This window comes from Natrix helvetica (assembly GCF_964273705.1).
Source record: "Natrix helvetica genome assembly, chromosome: Z".
NCBI classification, from domain to species: Eukaryota; Metazoa; Chordata; class Lepidosauria; order Squamata; family Natricidae; genus Natrix; species Natrix helvetica.
Window position 1 is genome coordinate 21,247,983 of NC_138554.1, and position 22,453 is coordinate 21,270,435.

At 42.0% G+C, this 22,453-nt stretch overlaps 2 protein-coding genes across 7 annotated transcripts in view; both read right to left on the bottom strand.

Moving 5' to 3' along the window:
- Positions 1–3,702: 3,702 nt before the first annotated feature.
- LOC309402145 (dual specificity protein phosphatase 14-like) lies at positions 3,703–9,009 on the bottom strand. 4 transcript variants are annotated; one of them, XM_081971758.1, is made up of 2 exons: positions 8,877–9,009; positions 3,703–4,666 (listed from the first exon to the last, which is right to left on the bottom strand). In XM_081971758.1, the coding sequence occupies exon 2, from the start codon at positions 4,659–4,661 to the stop codon at positions 4,020–4,022; it is 642 nt and encodes a 213-aa protein (XP_081827884.1). In that variant the 5' UTR covers positions 4,662–4,666; positions 8,877–9,009; the 3' UTR covers positions 3,703–4,019. The 4 variants fall into 4 exon arrangements, with proteins under 4 accessions (XP_081827884.1, XP_081827882.1, XP_081827885.1 ...); XM_081971756.1 differs by lacking the exon at positions 8,877–9,009 and adding an exon at positions 7,002–7,459; XM_081971759.1 differs by lacking the exon at positions 8,877–9,009 and adding an exon at positions 5,529–5,821.
- A 5,283-nt stretch (positions 9,010–14,292) lies between these two features.
- SEZ6L2 (seizure related 6 homolog like 2) overlaps positions 14,293–22,453 on the bottom strand; it is a 38,275-nt gene continuing 30,114 nt past the window's right edge. Inside the window, exons 14-18 of one of the 3 annotated variants that reach the window (XM_081933188.1) lie at positions 22,121–22,312; positions 21,968–22,006; positions 21,055–21,172; positions 19,610–19,712; positions 14,293–17,561 (exon numbers count right to left, since the gene is read on the bottom strand). In XM_081933188.1, coding sequence (XP_081789314.1) covers positions 17,532–17,561; positions 19,610–19,712; positions 21,055–21,172; positions 21,968–22,006; positions 22,121–22,312 — 482 coding nt within the window. In that variant the 3' untranslated portion in view covers positions 14,293–17,531. Of the gene's footprint in view, positions 17,562–19,609; positions 19,713–20,272; positions 20,513–21,054; positions 21,173–21,967; positions 22,007–22,120; positions 22,313–22,453 lie in introns of those variants that run through there. The other 2 variants (XM_081933189.1, XM_081933187.1) reach the window with 2 other exon arrangements.

Here is a 22,453-nt window from a genome sequence, read left to right on the forward strand (position 1 = left end):
ATTGTTAAGAAAATCTGCTTCCCCATATTAAGAATCTGTCCTCTCTCTCTCTCTCTCTCTCATCATCATCATCTATCTATCATCTATCTATCTATCTATCATCTATCTATCTATCTATCTATCTATCTATCTATCTATCTATCTATCATCTATCTATCTATCTACTATCGCAATTAAATAACCCTGAGACACTCCAATCATTGTAAATCCACATCATTTGCCAACCAGCCAAATTTTGATCTCCTGACTAGGGATGCTGCAAATCACACATGCGAGGACTGGGTCGTAAGTCACTTTTTTCAGTGCTGTTGTAACTTTGGTCACTAAACGAATGATTTTAAGTTAAGGGCTACCTGTATCCATCATGAGTTCAGGTGGGGTGAGAAATTGGAGTTTCTTAAGACAAAAATTGCCTGGTACAGTATGCCAGGCCCTGTCCATTTAATCCTGATGATTCTAACATCAGTTTCCTTAAGATCACTTTCTGTACCTTATTTGAAGAGTACTGGTGATCCAGTATGGGGAATATGTTCTGACTACCCATAGTCACAGGAAGAGATAACTGAAGTTATCAAGGATTAAATATGGAACTTTCTGCACAAACAACTTATCTGTCCTGAGTGGTACTCCATATCTGTCTATATATCCTATATATAAATATTTTAAATAAAAAAAATATACACCCACCATAAAACTGGCAATAATGCTGCAAGAAGCTACTGATCCACTTTTTATTTATTTATATATAGACCTTTTTATCACTGAAGTCAAAAGACATCAGAACGTTTATATTGACAGCTCTTTTCTATGTACAATGTATACAGAGACCTTAGATCAACGTTTCCCAACCCTTTGCGACTTGATTTGAAGTCCATGTGTGGACTTCAAATTCCAAACTTCTGGGAATTGAAGTCCACACATCTTCAAGGACCAAGGCTAAGAAGCAGAGCCTTAGATATTTTATATACACACATTTACCATTTTAAAGGAAGACCAGCTTGTGTGGAAAACTCTGGAGGAAATAGTTCCTTGGAGTCTCTTGAAGTTCTTTCTACTTATGGATCCAACCCAAAAGTTACTTTGCAAGGAAGGTATGCTCTGAATGCCTGCACAATTCTTAGATTTGCTAATGCCACATTCAGTCTTAAAAAGGGTTTTATAATTAATCACCCATTCATTTTGAGAAGGTAAAAAGATAACCTCTCCTTATAATTGAGCTTGTCTTCCGGTGACTTCCTGGATATGTCTAAGACCACTCCCCAAATATTACAAAGATGTGTTCCTATTTAGTCTCTGAACTCTGATAAAATGAAGTAAATACTATGAGAGAGAGAGGGAGATAGATTGATATTTGGGGAGATTTATCGTTTCCTTCTGATAAGGTAGGGAGATGGATCTTTTCTAGTCATGGCTTTCAGTCCCAACCCTTCTGTTAATGCCACTGCCTGAACAACTAAAAATATATATCAGTGGAAATGGAAATTTTAGCTTTATGCAAAAACTATGTGCATTTTATATGTCATTCTCCTTCACTAGACAAATTTGCAGGCACTAATAATTATGGTGCGGGAAGTGCTAGAACATTGTACAAACTAAAAATAATCCTGAGTTTTCTTCCTCACAAAAAAGTCAGCCCTATATTATATGCCGTCCACATGTAAAATGCCAACAGACATTTTTCATGACAGATATCCAAGCTGTTACATATCCATTAAAAAGTAAAATCTACAAGAATAACAACTTTGCTTCCAAAAAACGTTCTTATCCTTTCCGTTTCTTTATTGCAAATGTGGGAAGTGACTATTTTCTATCTACATAAATGAAATAGATTTCTGAATTGTTGGCTTAGATGGCCTATACCAGAGATGGTTAACCTTTTCGGCACTACCTAAACTGGAGTGCGCATGTGTGCGTGCGTGCAGGCGTGCTCGTGTACACTGGAGCACCAGCCAACTACTCTTCCTGGTTCCATTGTGCGCATGCGCACTGGCCACCTTCTCTCTTCTGGGTTCCAGCACCGCAGCTGGTCTTCAAGCATGTGCACGACGGAACCCAGAAGAGTGCAGCTGGCTGGTGCGCATGCACACCGGATCAGCAGGTCAGTGTGCATGAGTGTGACGGAACACGGAAGAGCAGCTGGCGACGGCATACATGCCCACATAGAGGGATCTGCGTGCCACCTCTGGCACACGTGATAAAGGTTCACCATCACGGCCCTACCCCAATGTTTCTCAATCTCAGGGAAAATGTGGACTTCAACTCCCATATAAACCTTAAGATACTGTTTTGTGAAAAACCCAGTTAGCAATTGTATTGAAAAGTTAATACAATCAAGATGCGAATGAACTATATTCTTTGTTTTGGACAGAGAAATAGTTATGAAATGTTGCTAAGCCACTTTTTTCATGAGCATAGACCCACTTGATGGTTATAGATTTGACTATGTTTATGTGATGTTTATGCAAAAACACATCTGGGCTTCTTCCATTTAAGCTGACATTTTACTCCAGAATTTGTCCCTAATAGAGTTCTTCTAAGACATCTTTCTTTAAACATGGTTCTCCCTCATAGAATGCTGATCAGTCATACTGACTATAAAAGTTGGGAGTTACCATTTCAACATATCTAAAGGGAATCTGATTCATTTTTGTCTCCATTTTTATTACATCTTCCTATAATTATTATGGATGTATTGTCCAAACACATGCTTTAATAATTAATTTAAACCATTTTGATATTACTGTCCGGTTTGGACACCCCACCTCCTATTTGATATCCTCTGCTACACTAGAGTTTCTTAACCTTGGCAGTGCACTTAAGATGTGTGGACTTAAGATGGCCATACTGGATGGGGAATTCTGGGAATTGAAGTCAACTTATCTTAAACCTGCCAAGTTTGAGAAACACCATGATACACTTAGATCTTACTTGATATTCGCTCAACTCTGGATATACCTTCCAATTCTATACCTTTGTATTATTATAAAGGCTTCACTCTTTGTTATAAAATACTACAAATCACATAATCAAAACTACAGGACTGCTTTCTCACACTAAATTGTGACACTACTACTAGTTCACTGTGCAGCCTTAAACATTTTTGAAATCGCACTTCTCACCTGACTGTGAAAGCGTTAACTTTCAAGGTGTTCTCTTTTTCTCTTTTTTAAGGTGCAGTGTGTTGAGAAAGCTTCCCTGGTACATACAGTTGAATCTTAACAAGGGGTATGAAGGCAGCTTGATTGGCGTATTTGTTCTTCAACCCCTTTCCAATTACATCTCTACCCTGTTTGAGTGTAACCTGAGCCAATATTCAAAAATTTATATCTTCCCCACAAGAGTGGCATACCATGGCCAAGTTGCAACTTGCTTAATGAATGTTATGTATGAAATAACATTCCCTTGTAGAGTTGGCATCTTATACCTATTGCTGATAGTTGTGCCATCCTCAGCTTCTTGGCTACTGGTGATTAAAGTCTGTGTGCATTCCTCAAAATCCTGACTCTTTGGAAGAATCTTTGTCTTAATTCACATCACCTTAGGGCTTAACTCTTCAGAAAGGAAAGTGTACTGTGCTTATTCAAATTAAAACAAACCTAAGGAAGGATTTCTGAAACTCTGGAAGCAGAAGGGGGGGAAGGGGGAAAGACATTTCTCCTTACTATGCAAAGATTAATTTATAAAGACCTTGGAGTCTCTGCATTAGATAGTAATCTTTACTGCCTGTACGTTTGTGTTTAACCATTTCTCATCTCAGACTGTAAGCAAGGTACAGATTCTTAGCAATGTTTGACAGGATGATAACAAACAGCATTGTCTATCAAACTGAAAAGTTCAAGCAATTCATGTCTTTTCCATGATCTACTGTACTCATATTGCAAGGTCTTAGAAAAAGACTACCATTAAAAGAATTTCTTATTAAGATCCACCACACTGAGCAATCCTGCTACACATCCTAACATGGTGGAACTTTTTCATTCTAAGTCAAGGTGGCCCACAGCCCATTTCAATGATAGTCTTTATCTCAAATTCCACAAGGGGACCAGCCCACGGGTCTCCTTTTCATAGACATCTGGGACCAACCCAATGGGTGAAGGCACCATCTTGACGGTGTTCTTTCCAAACAGCTTGCGTTCATATTCAATGAGTTGTCTCCAGAAACCTACGTTGGGCCTTACAACCGGTCGCCGGCTCTTCACCCACTCGTGAGCATCCAAGAGGCTCAACCGATGATATTTCATTAGGTAAGCAATACAGAGGGAGGCAGACCGACTGACACCTGCCACACAGTGGACTAGAGTTCTTCCATTCTTCTTCCCTGTCTGGTGTATCCTATCGGCCACGGAGTCAAAGTACAAAGACAGTGGAGCATGGGGGAGGTCTGGAACAGGCACCTTCACATAGTCAATATCTGGCCAGTTGGCGTTGGGGATTTCCATGGTAGCGTTTACTATACAGGTCACAGCCCGGGAGTACACCATGTGTCTATTCGACGCAGCATTGCCAGAGCAGAGATAGAGACAAGGAGAGATTTGAGCAATGCCTCCTAAGACCGACAATGTGTTCCCGGCAGCAGGAGATGGCTTTGCCACCGAAGTGGGTGGAGAACGGCGAAAGAACCCATGGTTCCGGAAATTCATGGTGGATGGTTCAGCATACATAACAGCTAAGGGATGGGGGGGGGGGGGCGAGAGAGAGTGAGAGAAAAGAAGCAAAGTCTTAAGAATTGGTGCACTTTTAACAATCAAAGCTTAATATTCTGATTTCTCATGTCTTAAACTTGACCTGCCCCACAAATGCAAAGCTGTAACTCTTTTTTATTCTAACAAATTGTTTTGCTGTTGTTTTTCGTAAGAGAGGAGCATGGAACCTGCAGAGATACGGGATGAGGTAGGAGGGAGAGTTAGAAACAGATTTTGGAGCTAACAAAACCAATGGATGAATCTCAGCTGCAGTCAGCAAACAATATGATGAAGCAGGACAAAATTGGCGGTGGAACAGAAAGAACGGAGTGAGAAGGAACAGGCAGGAATAAGTACACAAAGGCCTGAAATAAGGGTGGTCAGCCCAAACATCAGCAAGTTCTACTTCTCTGCAAAGCTAAATAGTTCTCCATATCCTACCTCAGTCATTCCTCTGGAGCTCTCCAGAAGCTGCTGACGTCCAGAGGGGACCCCTGCTTCTTAGGCTAGACAGGGAGGGGAGGGAGAGGAAGGAACTAGAAACTATGATGCTGCAGGAATAATGCGCAGGGGGGGGGGAGATGATGGGAAAATGGAGGAATGGGGGAGGGAGCAGACAGCCTCTTAAAGGAGCAGTGGACTCTCTACTATCCCTAGGATTCATCCCAGCCTGGACTGTTAATGCGCATTTCTCAGCCACCTCTCTCACCCCTCCCTCTCTCACCACCACAGCCACGGGCTCAAACATCAGGGTGGGGAAAGTTCTGATGCTAAATTGTGACTCATATTCCCTCAAGATTGGTGCAAAGGGAGAGAGGCAGTTTTGGCACCAGAGGTTCTCCTTACCTTTTATCAGGAGAAGAAAAGTCAACTTTGCATTCACTGTTCCCCATAGGTTTTGCTTCCCTGCCCCAGTTGTTGACTAAGGACCTAAACTAAAAAAAAGGGGAAAAAAAGAAAACCTTCCTTTCCTAAAAGGAAGATCTGGGTTTCTACTGCTATCTGGTGTGCTGGTGAGATTTAGATTATGTCTCCAAATGTCCCAAGGTCTTTTAGGATAGGATTGCAAGTTTAAGAATATGATGCTATTTAGAGTTCTTTATATAAGAATAGGATATAGTGCAGCAAGCCAATTTGTCTTCCCATTTACCTTGAAACTTGTATCTTGTACCATAATCCCACAGCCCAAATTCTGAAAAAAATAGTCTCCCCTTTTCAATTCAGGTAGGCTTGCATATCTAATAAATATGCTGCTTTTAAAATGTCCACTTCCAATTTTACTTACGCTGTTTTCCCTATCAAGTTTTCCCTCCTAGTTTCATCTGCAGAGACTCTATTCTGATTTCAGCTGACAGTTACCTTATTCCTTCATTTTCCATTTCCCTCAAAACCTCCTGGTTTCAAATTTTCTTCCCCACAGATATATCTATGATGCTGCATCATCTAATTTTCAAACTTTAAACAATGCAGACCGTACTCACTTATGTATATACATACTTTATTTCAACCCCTGAATTAATATACAATTTCCCCTACATACAGCTATCCCTGCAATGTTGGGCGAACGATAAACATTATAAGAAATAAAACAAAATACATGTAAGCTTGCCCAATGTCAGCTGCCCATCTCTTTCAGCTTTGTACTCTAGATGCCAGTTTGAGAATACAGCCTCACCTCAGCAGAGGCTTGCCAAAATCCATCTCCTTTGTTTACCACAACTTTTTGAGCAGTCATTCCAACTCCATTTTGACTTTTGCCCAGTCACGTCTCCTTCATTTTTTAGCCCTTAAAAAATGCTTCATCTCCAATTCTCCTTCCTTCAGGACTCATCTAGTCAAGATTTAGCTGAGTTGTGTTGCTGTCATGGTCTCTAACAGCAACTGAGCAATTCTCTGCTCATATTTTGTACAGTACATGCCTACAAGTCTTGTAAAGGCATGGTAGCTACTATAGTTGGGTCACAATTTCAAAACAAGTCAATCTGCTCCCCACCTCAGCTAAGCACAACATGTTTATTAAATTTATATGGTGTATCCATTTATATAATATATAAATATGATGGCATGCACCCTTCTTCTTAGCCTCTCTCAGCATTTGGGGGCAGCTCACTCTCTCACATACACCCCAATTCCTTCATTGGATGTTCTTCCGTCTCAAAGGCCATCCCACTCCCAAATATTCAATTCCTCAGCCCATCTCATATCCCCTTTTCCTCCCCAAGGCTCCACCTTAGAAATAATTATTTCTGAATTTACAAAAACAGCAACTCAGTTAATCCTCAATGCCCAGTTTTGCAGGAAAAAGATGAAAAACATTACCAGTCAGTGCTGTTTTTCAACGGAGACTTTCAGGGCAGTTCCCCAAACTCTTCTGGGCCAAGAAATCTGCTCTCTTCCTTGGGGAAGAAGAAAGCTGAGGATTTCCTTCCTTTCCAGATGGGTTGGCCTTTTCTTCCTCCTCTCCTGCTTCCAAATAGCCGACTGTTATAAGCAGCGTCTGTACAATTGATATTAATCAATATAATAAATCTCTTTTCTTCTGTCCTGGCGGTCCAGCTCCTCTCCTTCCCGCAGAATTTATCCAGTCTCCCTCTTTTCTGGGTGGGGAACTGGAATTTCCTTGGTTCCCCCCACCCACCCAAGCCTTGCTATATACCGCCCCTGCTGCCCCCCTCCTCGGCTGGACCACTCGAGCGTTGGAGGCAACAAAAGGTTGCCATGGCGACGGGATGCGGAGGAGGCTGCTGTCGTCAGTGCCCGTGACACAAGCCAGAGCTCGCAGAGAAGGAGGCGACGGAGGTGACCGCGCAGGCGGGACTGAAAAAAGCCCACGGATTTCCCCCTCCCTCCTCGGCTTCCGGCCCAGATTCCCCGCCTTCCCCGGCCGCAAAAAGGGGAGCGTGAGTTGCAGGCATGATTGCTGCAAAAAACAACAACAACAACAAAAACTCCCGAATGAAAGAAAGAAAATAGCCCAAACCTGGGAAGAAAAAAAAACCCTGGGTTTTAATCTGTAGCATCAGGAAATATCCGAATGATTAAGGGAACGGGAGGTGGGGAGGAGAGAACCTCCTATCCAGCCATTTGCAATTGATTTTCTGTTTTGTACGACATAGGGTAGTCTAGCCTGCATGGGGGGCTTTCCCCAGACCGCAGTCTTCCTGCAGCTCTCCTGCGTAAGCATCCGCTGGCAGGTTGGACAACAGTGAATTGATCTTTAGCTTTGCAGCGCCAACCACGTTTTAGGCCAGCACGTTGTGCGAATACCCCAAAGTAAAGGAAACCACGATGCCCCCCCTCGCCCCCGGAAGCTGGTTGTCGTCTGAATGAAGTTTGTGTGAAATCTCCTTTGGGGGCATCTCTCTCTCACACACACACAAACACACACATAGAGAGAGCTTCTCTTTTGTTCCACTGCCCTGTTCTCCCTTCTTGATCCCACATACTGTATTTCACATTAGGAAAGTGTTAACAGTTATGAGTCATCCTAAATAAAGGCACCAGATTGAAGCCCTTGGAGCAGTGTGTTTCAGCCTTGGCAACTTGAAGATGTATAGACTTCAGCTCCCAGAATCCTTGACTGGGGAATTCTGGGAGTTGAAATCTACAAATCTGCAAGTTGCTAAATTGAAAAACGCTGCCTTGAGGGATGGTGAATCAGTCTTAACACCCAGCACTATCCAACAGGCCCTTCCCAACTCAATGCTTTCCACCTGAGTTGGATTTCAGCTCCCATAATTCCCAGCTCGTATGCAATGGAAATGAAAAGCTAGCAGGTCTAGAACTGGTTCTGGAAAAATGTGGATATTATTTCTAAATAATAACTAATCGTTGGAAGGGAAATCACAGGGTTCTAAGCTACAGTGGGAAGTAAGCTTGCTAGGAAATTCTGGGAGTTGAAGTCCACATATCCTCAAGCTGCCAAGATTGAAAAACGCTGCCTTATGTACTATACTATAAATAAAATACGACCTAGAGCAGGCTTGGGAATTCTGGGAGTTGAAGTTCACCCACCTTAAATTGCCACATCTGAGAAACATATCTACAAGAATCATAAGAACTACCCATTTTTTTAAAAGATACTGAATATACAGAGTTTAAAGCAACAAAGACTGAGGAGGGGAATTCAGTAGTTCTAAGCCCTAAAGTTTATTTTACCCCAAGCCATAATATAGCTTACTGTTCCATTTGTACCTTGCTGGTGGGCTTTGAGGAACCAAATATTGTGCTGTCTTTACAGGAAACAGGAAGCTAGACCTCAGATAGTTTGTCAACTATCTCTTGTGTAGATTTCTTGTTTACGTTTTTCTAGGTCTCTAAGCTCCACCTTCTCTGAGCAAACTTTGTAATTACTGGGTAAATACCCTTAAACTCCAAAAGCAGCTGCAATTGAGTTATTCCAATTGCAACTCTATCAATAAATAGAAATACTGTATGGTAAAATTGCAGTCAGAATAGCTTGCCTGCATTTTTGGTTTTCCTTTCAAAAATCTTAAAATTTGCCTGGTGAGTTTTCATGAGTACAAAGTCATATATCATGTTAGTAATTAAGATGGGTTTTTCTTTCGCTTATTACGGTAAGCATGACTCAGCACAGCACTTCTTTCCTCCCACTTTCTTACATGGAGAAAAATTTACTTTTTTTTACAGATCATAGGTCTCCACCCCTAAAAATATTAAGAGATTTCTACTGTATTTATTTGGATAAACTGCCTCCTTGCAAATAATATGTAAAACACTGCCATGAGAAAGCTTCAAAATGTTGCTGGAGTAAAATTGAGTAAATTGATTCCCTGTATGACACAAAAATAACCATAATTATTTAATGCAATAAGTGATCTAAAGTATCAATATTAGAGAATAAAATGAAAAGTATTAACATGAGGACTCACAAGGATAGGATAATCCAGTGGTGCAATTCAGCCGGTTCTATCCGGTTTTGGCAAACAGGTAGCAGCGGTGGCGGGAGGCTCTGGCCCACCCACCCAGACATCATCATGTCCCATGTTTGACACATTGCGCTTGCGCATAAGGTCCTTCGCATGCGCATATGTGGTGCATATGTTCCCATTTGTGAACCAGTAGCGAAGATAAGTTGATTTCACCCCTGGGATAATCATAAAGTGGGAGGAGGAAACTGGCTTGCTAAGTTGATGATGGAATAGAATATATTTGGACAGAGAGAGTTTTGGTTTAGTCCAGGAGTGTCAAACTCACGGACCTTGGGCAGGATAAATCATGCTTTGGCCACGCCCATACCCGGTTTAGCGAAGGGGGGTTGGAATTCACAATACATCATGTGATGCTGCCGTGATGAGCGAGTTTGACACCCCTGGTTTAGTCAGTAAACCAATAATGCATAGATGTACACAATTGCATTCAGACAAACCATATAATGGTTTGCTGCCATGTGTAAATATGGCCAGATAACCTTGTTTTGTAGTGTGATGTTTCAGGGTTGCATCCTCAGGGATGAAGAAGAATGGGGAATCTCCCTTAAAAAGTAGCCTAAAATTAGCTGTTGGAAATTTATTTTTAACAACATCTTGTCCGATGAAAAGATCTAAGGGTTCAAAATGTGTGCCATTAAGGTCTTCCCTTAATATGGTGTTGGAAGAAATATCCAAGTCCAGTTCCAAGCCAGGAATAAAATGGAGGCTGATTGGAAAGAAAGATTCTGTTTAGTGAACAGAACCAACACACACAGAGAGTACAATTCTGGAACAGCTGACAAAATGGAGTGGACAGTAGGGTGGGGTCTTTTACCTTTTTTATTTCTATGGGTCTTGTAGGAATCATGGGTGGCTCTGTAAGGCAAAAGGGGAAATGCAAATCCTAGGTGTTTGTCTGAGCTAATCTTGTCAACCTTTGGCTTATTGCTTATCTGAAGTTTCTCTCTGAACCAATCTTTCTGAATAGATCTGCATTTCTAAAAGCTGGCCTTCTCAGTTTCTGCTTGGGCAGCGGTGGATTTCAAATTTTGTTACCACTGGTTTGCCACCCACACACCCGGCCTTATGCGCAAGTGCTTTACTCACACGTGCACCTTCCGCGCATGTGTCCGACCTCAAACATGTTTTAAATAGGATGGCATAGAGCCGGGATGGGTGGGTGGGTCTGCTACTGGTTCAGGCAAACTGGTCTGAACTGGCTAAATACCACCTCTCTGCTTGGGGCAGGGAAACTGGGGCTGGTTTCTGCCTCCCTTAAGATCCACCCCCCATTTCTCCTTTAGAGGGAATATCTATCTTGCCTCTTTTAATAGTCCCCAAAATATTTCAGTCTCTAGGACAGTGGTGGGTTCCGGATCCTGTTCCAACTGGTACGTTTGGAATGGGCCTGGCAACATCCACATGGACGTGCGCAGCGCATGTGTGCGTCTTAGCACCTCCAAGAGCCTCCGCGATGCTCCAGCTGCTCAGCAGAGCAGAGCGCAGGCATTGTACTTGCCATGCAGGTGCACGGAAGCGCTGAAGACTTAAAAGACCAGTAAGGAGCCTGGATGGGCGGGTGGCCCTCCGGAGCACCATACTGGAACAGTATCCGATGCTCCAGGCAGGCTCCGGTACACCCATACAGGGGCGTACCGCCTGGAACCCACCACTGCTCTAGGAGGATAGATGAATGCTGACTCTCTACAATGGTTCTGGAGATTTTTCTTATAAGCTAGCTGGGGAATTCTGGACATTGAAATCCACACATCTTCAAATTGCCACTGAAGTGGAAGAAACATGCACTTTAAAAAAATGTATAAATGAGATAATTTATGCTAAAACCATGATTTTTTTTCACTACAAGAGAAACTTGATTTGTCATTAAGATGTGTAATTTTGCACATCTGTTAAGATACAACACAGTATACTGACCGGGACATTGCAACCGTTGAAATGACACACCAATTGCCAAGTGCCTAAATTTGATCATTACTGCCGTTTCGGAGTGTGCGTGATTTTGCACGCACGTTCTCACTTCGTGTGCACAATTGCCTATAAATAGGTCTGCACATGAGCAGAACATTTTAAAAGGTCAAAAAAAGATGTCACGGCGACCGGGGAACTGGCTTGGGGGTGTGGCGAGCTACCAATTTGGCGACCCGGCCACCATTTCCACTATCGGTTTCACCAAACCGATGTGAACTGGTAGGAACCCACCATTGGTGGGGATGTTGCAATGATTGTAAGTATTGGTTGTAAGTCACTGCCATTGTAACTTTGAATGGTCACTAAATGAATGGGTGTATGTCGAGGACTACCTGTATTCTTATTGTACAGCAGATGTTTAACAGGACAAAGTTTTATTTCGGTTCCGGTTTCAATAGATAGAGATCTTCTGAAACACGGGTGGAGAACCATGGCCCTCTTATGACTTGTGGACTTCAACTCCCATAATTCCTTGAGCCAGTCATGTTATAGAACAACCACCCATTACCAACCCTCAAGTTTGGTTGGGACCAGAGGTGGTATTCAGCAGGTTCTGACCGATTCTGGCGAACCGGTAGCAGAAATTTTGAGTAGTTCAGAGAACCAGTAAATACCACTTCTGACTCGACTCACCCCCATCTATTCTCTGCCTCCTGAATCCCAGCTGATCGGAGTCCCAGCTGATTGGCTGGGTTTTCTTCTGTTGCCCTGCACAGGAGAACAGAGCTGGAAAGCAGGTTAGTGGGGTAGGGTGGGGAGGGAAAGGGGATTTTACAATATCCTTCTCCCAGGAGTGGGGTAGAAATTGAGATTTTACAGTGGGAAACTACCAAACCAGAACTATTCCTCAAAAAGGCAGCAGCGATTACTTCTGAATTGTAAAACGAACTACCCATATATAGACATTTCTATGTCAACACCAGGATTTGATCTCAGCAAAGGCGGCTTTATTTTACCTTAATAGATGACAACTTCCCTACCAAAGCATTTGCTTTTTAAATCTTAATCAAAGTGCTTGTGGTGAAGGGAGTTTAAAAAATACATTGTCAACTAATGATGCTGCGACAGTGTGTCAGTAGGCTTGCCAATGATTTTCTAGAGCATGGGCTATGATGGTTAGGTTAACAGATCAGGCACATGGAAGAGAATATTCTATGGGCTGAACTGTGAAGTCCTTGGCGCTTAGTTTCGTTGTTTTTCTTGCAGGCATTTCTTTACCCTGCTAGATAACACCATCAGTGTAAGGGTATAAACAGGGAGCAAGCCCCACAATCATTAGCACTGATGTTTCCTAGTTGGGTAATTAAACATCTGCAAGCAAACAATCTAGCTCAGAGAGTACCTAGCACTCCACAGGTCATCTTTGAAATCTGGAGCCCCTTAAGTAATTTCAACCCAAATTGGTACACAATCCGGAAACAAATTTTGGTGGGGGGAGAGACACCCCTGGTGTATGTGTGTGTGTGTGTGTGTCACATAACTTTGGAATCCCTGGCCCGTTGAGAGCAGGTGCGGCATCCTAGAGTGGCAATTGTTTGTGATGTTCGGAAAGCCAGCTGTGACATTTGCTCTCCAGTGGACCAATGGGGAAGCGCCTGATGGATTTGGGGCAAAGGGCCAGGATCGGTAGATAGGGCGGGAAAGAGGAGCGCATGGGAGGGGGAAAGGATAAAGCAGGGATGATGGGCATGGGAGTTGTGGGATGAAAAGCTCCTCTCAATGGCTCCCTGTCAGGCAAATCCTTCGGAGCAAAGTGCCAGGATCGTAGACAGGCAGGAAGGAGTGCACGGGAGGGGGAAAGGGAGCGGGCAGGGATGATGGGCATGGGAGTAGGGGGAAGAAAAGCCCCTCTCAATGGTTCCCTGTCAGACAAACGCTTCGATGTCTATAAATACTCAGGCAATGCTGGGTTAGCAACTAGTGCACAAATGAAATGAAGGCCCACAAGATAGGTGTAGGATCCAGAAATAGATAAGTGACATAGTGGTTATAGAACCTCCCACCTCCTGTATGTGATGCTAATATTTCAAACAAGCCACCTGTTCACATTTTTATTCACAACCATTAGTAACTGATTAGGTTCCTTTCCATAAATGGCTCAACCGTACCTTAAATTCTGTTAAAGGGACAGGTTGTTTTTACATGTATTTATTTTTGCCTATGGGCTGCTTGATGCAATTTCTAGTTGATTGAAAGAAAAATGTCTATGGAGATTCTCAGTCATCCAGATCATGGTTGTCCCAAGGGTGCTTTTCTTCAAGAGGCAACTGGACTTTCTGTTTGTTGGGGTTTTTTTGAAGCTTCTTGGATGAGAAGTGAAACATCTTCAAAGAAAAACCAGAAAGACCAGTTGCCTCTTGAAAAGAAGCACCTTTGGGACAATGAAAGAACCCCCACAGACCTTTAAGTTTATTAAAATAAAAGTACTGAGAAACCATTGGGTTTCCGTGTGAATATTCATTTGCACTTGGACCTTTTTCAACACCCAATTAGCCACCGGCTTCTCCTCTTTCAAAACACAAAGCGCTCTCCCCTCAAACAGGTGTGAAAGTACCATTTCATGGTGTGTTACCATTAAACACTTTTTTGCTAAGTTGGCTGACCAAACTTGCCCATTGCCACACAGAGTACACTCATTTCCTGTTGGACTGTAACAGAAGTATAGACACCACAGCTTTTACAAATGGTGCGTTTTATTTATTGCTCCAAAATAAAAGCAAATGAGAAGGAGCGGGAGGGAGGGGGGGTAACCAAAGGCCAAATTAAAAATTAAACAGAATTGTAAATGGTAACGATGCAAAGGAGAGCATTCCCCAGAAATGGCACTGTCATTTGCGGGGATGTGTCAGGGCTGTCCTCCTAGCATGATAAAATACCTACAAAGAGGAAGGATAAGTTATCTACAAAAATTGGAGTAAATAATACTTTTCACCTTCTTCCAAAATACAAGACTGGCCACCAGGGAAGGGTTGATATAAGTCAGTTTCACTATTTGGGACAGGAGACGGGCTGGTAAGTACTATTTTTATGTCCTGCTCCATACTGGCAGTAAGTGAAGGGGCTTTAGGTACAATATTCTCACCTACTACAAACTTTACCCTGTGGGAGATGAGTACTGCGATTCCATTCAGAAACTCTCATGCCCTAAAAGAGGGTTGCTTGATTGAACAGCTGTAAAAGTGTACTTTCATACGTTTTGGCACTAAGGATCTTTCCTGTTGTCATAATTAAGAGCAGAGGTCTTCAAACTTGGCAACTTTAAGATTTGTGGACTTCAACTCCCAAAATTCTCCTGAGAGAATTCTGAGAGTTGAAGTCCACAAGTCTTAACGTTGCCAGGTTTGGGGACCCCTGCTTAAGACTATGAGAGCCACACAAAACGACAACATCCTGAAGAAGATACAAGGCAGCCAGTGGCTTTCTATGATGTTAATCAAGGGAGACAGTCCATAAACCATTTATATCCTGAAATATTATTTAATCCTTAAAGCAACTGTCTAATACCAGGAGGGCATGTTCTTTTCTTGTTAAGATACTGTGAAGGAGGAAAATTGATCTTTTCCAGACAAAATTACATTGCTCTCTCTTTTTAAAATCATTTAGAGATACCTTAATAAGTCAGAGGCTGCAAAACCTGCAGCTATTTCATTATTTGGGCCAGTACATTAGACAAACGGGGAAAATGTACACTGTCTTATTTTAAAAGGGCTGTAAAGTACCATTAAAAATAATATTGTTCTTATAAGCATAATTAGTAATATTCAGTGATTTGTTAACTTTGAAAGCAACATAAAATTATCAGATGCACTTTTATCTTTTAAAAGTTATAAGGATCCTCCTAATCATGAGGGAGAAGTTTTATTATTAAAAGGTTTTACTCCATATCTAAACAACCATATGAATTTCATGGGAAATAGCTCCAGAGGAACACTGATCAAAAGATTTATCAATTATTCCTCCAAAGATTTGGGGACTTTAAAATGAATTTTTTTCAGCAATCACAATGGCTGAACAGATATATTACCTATTCTAGGATGTCTTCTATCTTCGTGTAGAACGAGAGTCAAGGATTAATCAGGGGTGGGATTCTACCTGTTCGGACCAGTTTGGGCAAACCGGTAGCTCCGAAGATAAGCTGGGTACGAACCGGTTGTATCTCAAATGTAAAACTAAACTGACTCCCCACAGCCATTCTGTACTGCTAAAAATATGGTAAACAAAGGGCCAATGTGATCTAATGCTAAAAGGATTTGACGAGGATCACGGAGATCAGATCCAAGTCCACCTGCAGCCACGGAAGTTGACTGGATGGCTTTGGGCCAGTGCCCTTCCCTCATTTTTATCCTAATCCAACCACAGCATTTTTCTAGCGAAAAATCGGAGGAGGAAGTGCTATGAAAGCAGTTCCCAAGGAAGGAAGGAAAGGATAAACTGCCTAACAAACAAATAAGTAATGAATTTATTGACTCTGGGTGGTTATGACTTCCAATCTAACGAAAAGACCAACTTTGCTTAGTGAAGTTCTACCAAGCCTCTCTTTTCAGGATCTGCATTATGTTGGTTTTATTTTATTTTATTTTCTTATTCTTGTTACTTTCAGAGGTGGGAGAAATATTAGAAGATTAAAGATGAAGATTCCCCTCGCACATATGTGCTAGTTGTTCCCGACTCTAGGGGGCAGTGCCCATCTCTGTTAGATTAGAAGAAAAAGAACTAAAATATAAATAGAAAGTCTTTTATAGGCAGCACTCCTGTGTGTGCTTATCTTGGTGTCAACCCTCGTCCTGGGTTGTATATGTAGATACATACATGCCCATCACACTAAGTTCCCTTATACACTAAGTAATATTAGGCAAAGCATAGAACAGGAGTAAAAAGCAGTAAGCCAAAGAAATTAGTGGTACAAGAAAGAAAATACAGCTAAATCTTGTAAAACGATTACATTGTCATTGTAGGTTATTTCTACAGCCCCAGGATATAACACCTGACAATCTATTCCTGGTGTTCTGTAATATAGAGTGTGTCTATTACATCTCCACAAATCCATTAAAATTGAAGTCTGATTACTTTCTGATTGGGCATGTTGCAGCACACAAACCTTGCAAAACTCCAATGGTTTATAATCTAAACAGCTAATGGTTTTATGACACTGTTTATATTTCCGTGGTTATCTAATGTATTCCCAATTTTATGAAGGTAAATTTTCTGAACAACATGAGGGAGACTTGCTCCCATGTTAAAAAATTAGGGATCAATATCTTTTCTAAAGCCTCTCAGCATTTGGCTTTTTCTGTTGCCCATGTCTGTTAGCCACTGATTTTAGGAATAAATAGATCTCCTAGTGGAAAGCCACATATATTGGGTTTTAGTGATCTTACTGTACAGCCTTGTTTACAGAAATTATTTTTATTTTATTTTATGTTCAATGGCAGCACCATTTAGAACTCAGGCCCAGTTCCTTAAAAATGGAGTGGGGGGGGGGGGGTAAAGTATGGAAGAAGGGATGAAGTCAACCCCCTCCTCCTTTTTTTCAACCACTAAGGGAATGATCGTTAAAATGAAGAAAAAAGGAAAAGTGTAACATAATAAATAAATAGAGAAATAAAACGAACAGATAAAGCAGAATAATAATAACTCTGTGAGTGTGTGTGTGAGAAACACATTTGGCACATTGAAGAGAGTATTTACACGGGAGAAGGGAGTGGTCCAAAGCTGAGAGTGGACAGTCAGGCAGCAACATGGAGAAGAAGAGATAAAGCTGAATTTGTGGGGTAGAAAGGATAAACTCCTTCTCTCCCCTCCATTTTCCCTTAGCCCCCTCCCAAAAACCACCTTCCGCTATTCCCTCCAAATCAGGAATCATTCTCAGTCGCTGATCCTCAGGCCTAGTTGGGTTTGGGAGAAGAATGGCAGATCCTCTTGACGTCTTCTAAATGGAAACTTCGTATTCTCTGGTGTCCTGTTAAGCAGGAAAAAAAAGGAGGGGAAACAACTTATTTTAGGGACAGAAACTCGCCAGTTCTTTTCCTTCATCTAGTTGATTTTAAACTACCCAAAGATCAGAAGATCATCTTCATGCACTGTGGCAGGGTTCGTTGGGCCCATGTACCAACCCACCAGAGAGGATAAATTCAGTAAATCATGATTAAGTAAATAAAACCAGAATTAATCTTCGCATGGTTTCCTTTTCTCTTAACTCTAAAGGAGCCCTTTGGTGACCACTACTGGCAGCATGTGGAAGTACTGAAGGGAGTACAGGGAGTCCTTGACGTATGACCACAATTAAGCCCAAATTTTCTGTGGTTAAGTGAGAGATTGGTTAAATGAATTTTGTCCCATTTTATGACTTTTCTTGCCATAGTCCGGGGATGGGTTCCAGCAGGCACTACTGCCAGTTCTCTCGTGGGTGCGCTGCACATGCAGGCATAGCGCAACAAAATTGTTCTGTGCATGCGCAGAAGGGAAAACAAAATGGTGGCGCCTACGGAGAACCGGTTCAGGAGTGTGGCTGGACTGGGTCGCTCCCAGTTCCAGACACCAGGCTGCCAAACCACTACTGGTTCGGCTGAACCGGTAGGAACTCACCAGTGCCACAGTCATTAAGTGAATCAATGTTGTTGATAAATTAGTAACACAGATGTTAAGTGAATCTGGCTTCACCATTGACTTTGCTTGTCAGACGGTCGCAAAAGGGGATTCCATGACCTTGGGATATACACTATATTGCAAAAAGTATTCGCTCATCCATCCAAATAATCAGAATCAGGTGTTCCAATCACTTCCATGGCCACAGGTGTATAAAATCAAGTACCTAGGCATGCAGACTGTTTTTGCAAACTTTTGTGAAAGAATGGGTCGCTCTCAGGAGCTCAGTGAATTCCAGCGTGGAACTGTGATAAGATGCCACCTGTGCAACAAATCCAGTCGTGACATTTCCTCGCTCCTAAATATTCCACGGTCAACTGTCAGCTGTATTATAAGAACGTGGAAGTGTTTGGGAACGACAGCAACTCAGCCACGAAGTGGTAGGCCACGTAAACTCGTCCAACATCAGTGTGCGACCTTACAAATGCGCTTCTGGAAGAATGGTCAAAAATTCCCATAAACACACTCCTGAACCTTGTGGACAGCCTTCCCAGAAGAATTGAAGCTGTTATAGCTGCAAAGGGTGGATCGACGTCATATTGAGCCCTATGGATTAGGAATGGGATGTCACGTACAGTAAGTTCATATGCGAGTAAAGGCAGGTGAGCGAATACTTTTGGCAATATAGTGTAGCAAAGGTCATAAATATCAGTCAGTTGCCAAGCGTCTGAATTTTGATCACATGATCATGGGGATGGTGCAAAGGTCGTAACTATGAAAAATGGTTGTAAATCACATTTTTCAGTGCCGTGGTAACATTGAAGGGTCACTAAACGAACTGTTATAAGTCAAGGTCTACCTGTACTCCAGGAGTGGGTTGCTGCGTGTGCATAGTTGCCTATAAATAGGTCTGTGCATGCCTAAAAATGCCAAAAAAAAATGCTGCAGTGACCGGGGAACCGGTTTTGGGCGTGGCAAGCCTGCCATCCCTACCGGTTCAATGACCCCAGTCACAATTTCCACTACCAGTTTACCTGAACCAGTTCAAACTGGTAGCAACCCACCTCTGCTGTACTCGGAATGGTGTTGAAATGAGCAAAATTCCCCCAAACCAGTAGAAATGTGGCCAATGGATACCTTTGTTGGGAGAAAATCTGTAATAAACTCATTCAGGTTGTAAAATGCCAGATGACCCACTTGGGAACGGTTATATCTCTTGCAAAAGACCTAATGGCTGACCCTAATTTTACAGCCCAAATCTGGGATAAATCTGTACAGAACAGCAGCAGGATTGCAAGAGGTTGAAAGCAGCAGCGAAGAGAGGGCGAAATGCAGAACCGCAATAACTAAATCCTCTTTAATCAGAGCTTTTAAAAAATAGGTACTATAGAACAACGGCTTGGCTGAGCGTCCGCAGCTCACCCCAGCCTCGTAGAGAGGGTTGTTGAAATCAGATTCTACAGTGATAGGGCTGTAGCTGTGAGAGCTGGAAAAGGAGAAGCCAAAGAGAGTTTTTCCTTGGAATCTGCAGGAAAGTAAAAGAAGAAGAAGAGAATGGGTTGAAAGAACCAGCCTCTACCAGTTTGGAAAATCAGATTCATTTTAATGGCATAACTCCATGGACCGTATGTTACAGAAATAACCCAGTGAAGGAGATTATATATTTTGCATTTGGATGGTTCAGAATTGGTCACCAGCATCTTCAAATACCGTCTCTGAAGGAATGAGATCAACCAATAGTCTAATTGGATATCAGGCAGCTTCCTATGTTCTGGGCACATCCAACATTTCAATCACGTATTCATTTTTTAAAAAGTTTTCTTCAAGTTTATTATACTATAAAATACAAGAAGAAGCAAAATAATGAAGGAAGGGAGCAAGGTAAAGAAAAGAGAGGAGTGCAAGGTAAAAGAGGGAAAAAAGGGATTTCCAACTTTTTTTGGTGCAGTACAGAGGTGGCACTGTGCCGGTTCGCCCCAGTTCGGGCGAACCAGTAGCAGTGTTGGTGGGAGGCTCCCCCCCCCACTCTCCCAGATGTCATCACAGCCATATTTATCTCAACAAAATTAATCAGATCATCAATCACATTTTTGTCCATATATTGACTTCATTTTATACCTGAGGCCAAGGCCATTCAAAGAAACAGAATGGATAAACAATCAATCAGCTACTCTAATTATCTTTAGTGGCAGGTATGGACAGTGGTTAATACTTTCTAGAACAGAGTTCCCCGCTCTTTTCGACTTTGCGGGCCAGCCTGTGTATGCGGGGGATTTCCACAGCCTGGTTCCAAACAGCTTGTAGCCCGGGATTGTGGACCCTGTTCTTGAAAGTGTAAAACATAAAACTTACTGATTCGGCAGGAATCAAAGCTCCTTCTAGCCATATATGGAGAGTTTTTTTATTGTCACTTGACATACCTATGATCTTGGTTGTGAACTGGTTATACGAATGCAGTGTTAAGGCATTTTCAACATCATTAAGTAGACAAATTATTATAATTGTCTCCTTGCACCTGGAAATTTAAACTGTGTAGGGTTTCAGGTTAAAATCTTCGAAATGGAATTAAATTCCAATTCGTCTCTATTTGCAATTAAACAACATGTCTGTCTTCCAGAGTCACATTGTGAGGGAGCTGGGCTAAATAACAGATAAATGAAATAAAAATAAATAAATAATAAAATAAATAAAATAAAATATAAGAAAATACAATGCAATACAATACAGTATAGTACAATAAAATAAAACAAATAAATAAAATAAAAAATAATAATAAATAAAATGCAACTTAACTGGAATCAAACCACAGAGACGAATGGCACTGCCCACTGAGCAAAGCAAATATAAATTAGTTTGATATCACTCACTTAGTGTAGTAGATGTAGATGCCTCCAATCAGCAGGATGACGAGAATGATGGGGAGGAAGATTGCCAGGGCAATGTTGCCACCTTCCATCTGGTGGGAAGGATCTGTGGTCTGGGTGACTACAAGAAAAAAGTGGTATGTGTGAGATGTATGTATCAAACACTGTACCTTGAATTAAATTTTATTTTTCAGAATTTATAGTCCATCCCAATCACAAAAGAACTGTAAAAACCCAAAAGTATAACAATAAGTGAATTAAAACATAATGAAAGACTAGGAACAGCCACAAAAAGCAAAGATAACTATGAAATAAAATCCATGATAGTTGCCCACAGTCAGTCAGCTGGGACTGAAAGATCATTAAAATAAAACAGTCTTAACCTGTTTCTAGAATTGCAGCAAAGTGGAAGCTGGATGTATTTCTTGGGAAAGAATATTCCATAGGATGGGAGCTATTACATAGAGCAGGGTCTCCAACCTTGGCAACTTTAAGACTTGTGGACTGTAACTACCAGAATTCCTCAGCCAGTTTTGACATAGAGAACCAAATGTGTCACCCATGGTCCCCGGGAAGGAAGGAAGGAAGGAAAATTAGGGAGGTGGGAGGAGGGAGGGAGAAAGGAGGGAGGGAGGATGGGGAGAGGGAGGGAGAAAGAAAGGAGAATTAGGAGGGCTGGAGGAAGAGAGGAAGGAAGGAGAATTAGGAGAGAGGGAGGGAGGAGGAAAAGAAGGAAGGAAGAAATGAGAATTAGGAGGGAGGGAGGGGGGAAGGAAGGAAGGAAGGAAGGAAGGAAGGAAGGAAGGAAGGAAGGAAGGAAGGAAGGAAGGAAGGAAGGAAGGAAGGAAGGAAGGAAGGAAGGAAAATAATGTTTACCACCCTCCAAAAATCCCTTCCCAAACTTCTTTCCACTCACCTTCCAGTTTCCGGTCATCCAATAACTCCTCATAGGCCACTGGTGGGGGGAAAGAGACCAAGGGACTATTTTAAAAAATGCCAGGCAAACAAAGCAGAGGGTCACAAAACAGTGAGTGAAAGCCACATACGATGGGGAATATTCTCCCCATACCTTTGCAGAGGGGTGGCTGGCTGGTCCATTGGGATGGATGTCCTGGTATGCAGGTGATCGTCACTTCCCCTATAAGTTCAAAACCCTCATAGCAGAAGAAGCGCAGGGACTCTCCTGCTTGGTAATGATGCTTGTAAAGAGTTTGGTACCCATTCTCTGGAACCCCAGGATTCAGGCAAGGCTCATATTTCACTGGAAAAGGAAAATGGGGCAACAAAGAGTTTATAATGGCCGCAGTTTTGCTGGAAACTAGAAGTCTGTGTTGATGTTTGAGAAAACCATCTTAAAATGCAATGAGGTGACTGCAGGATACTGCAAATGGCTGACCATGTT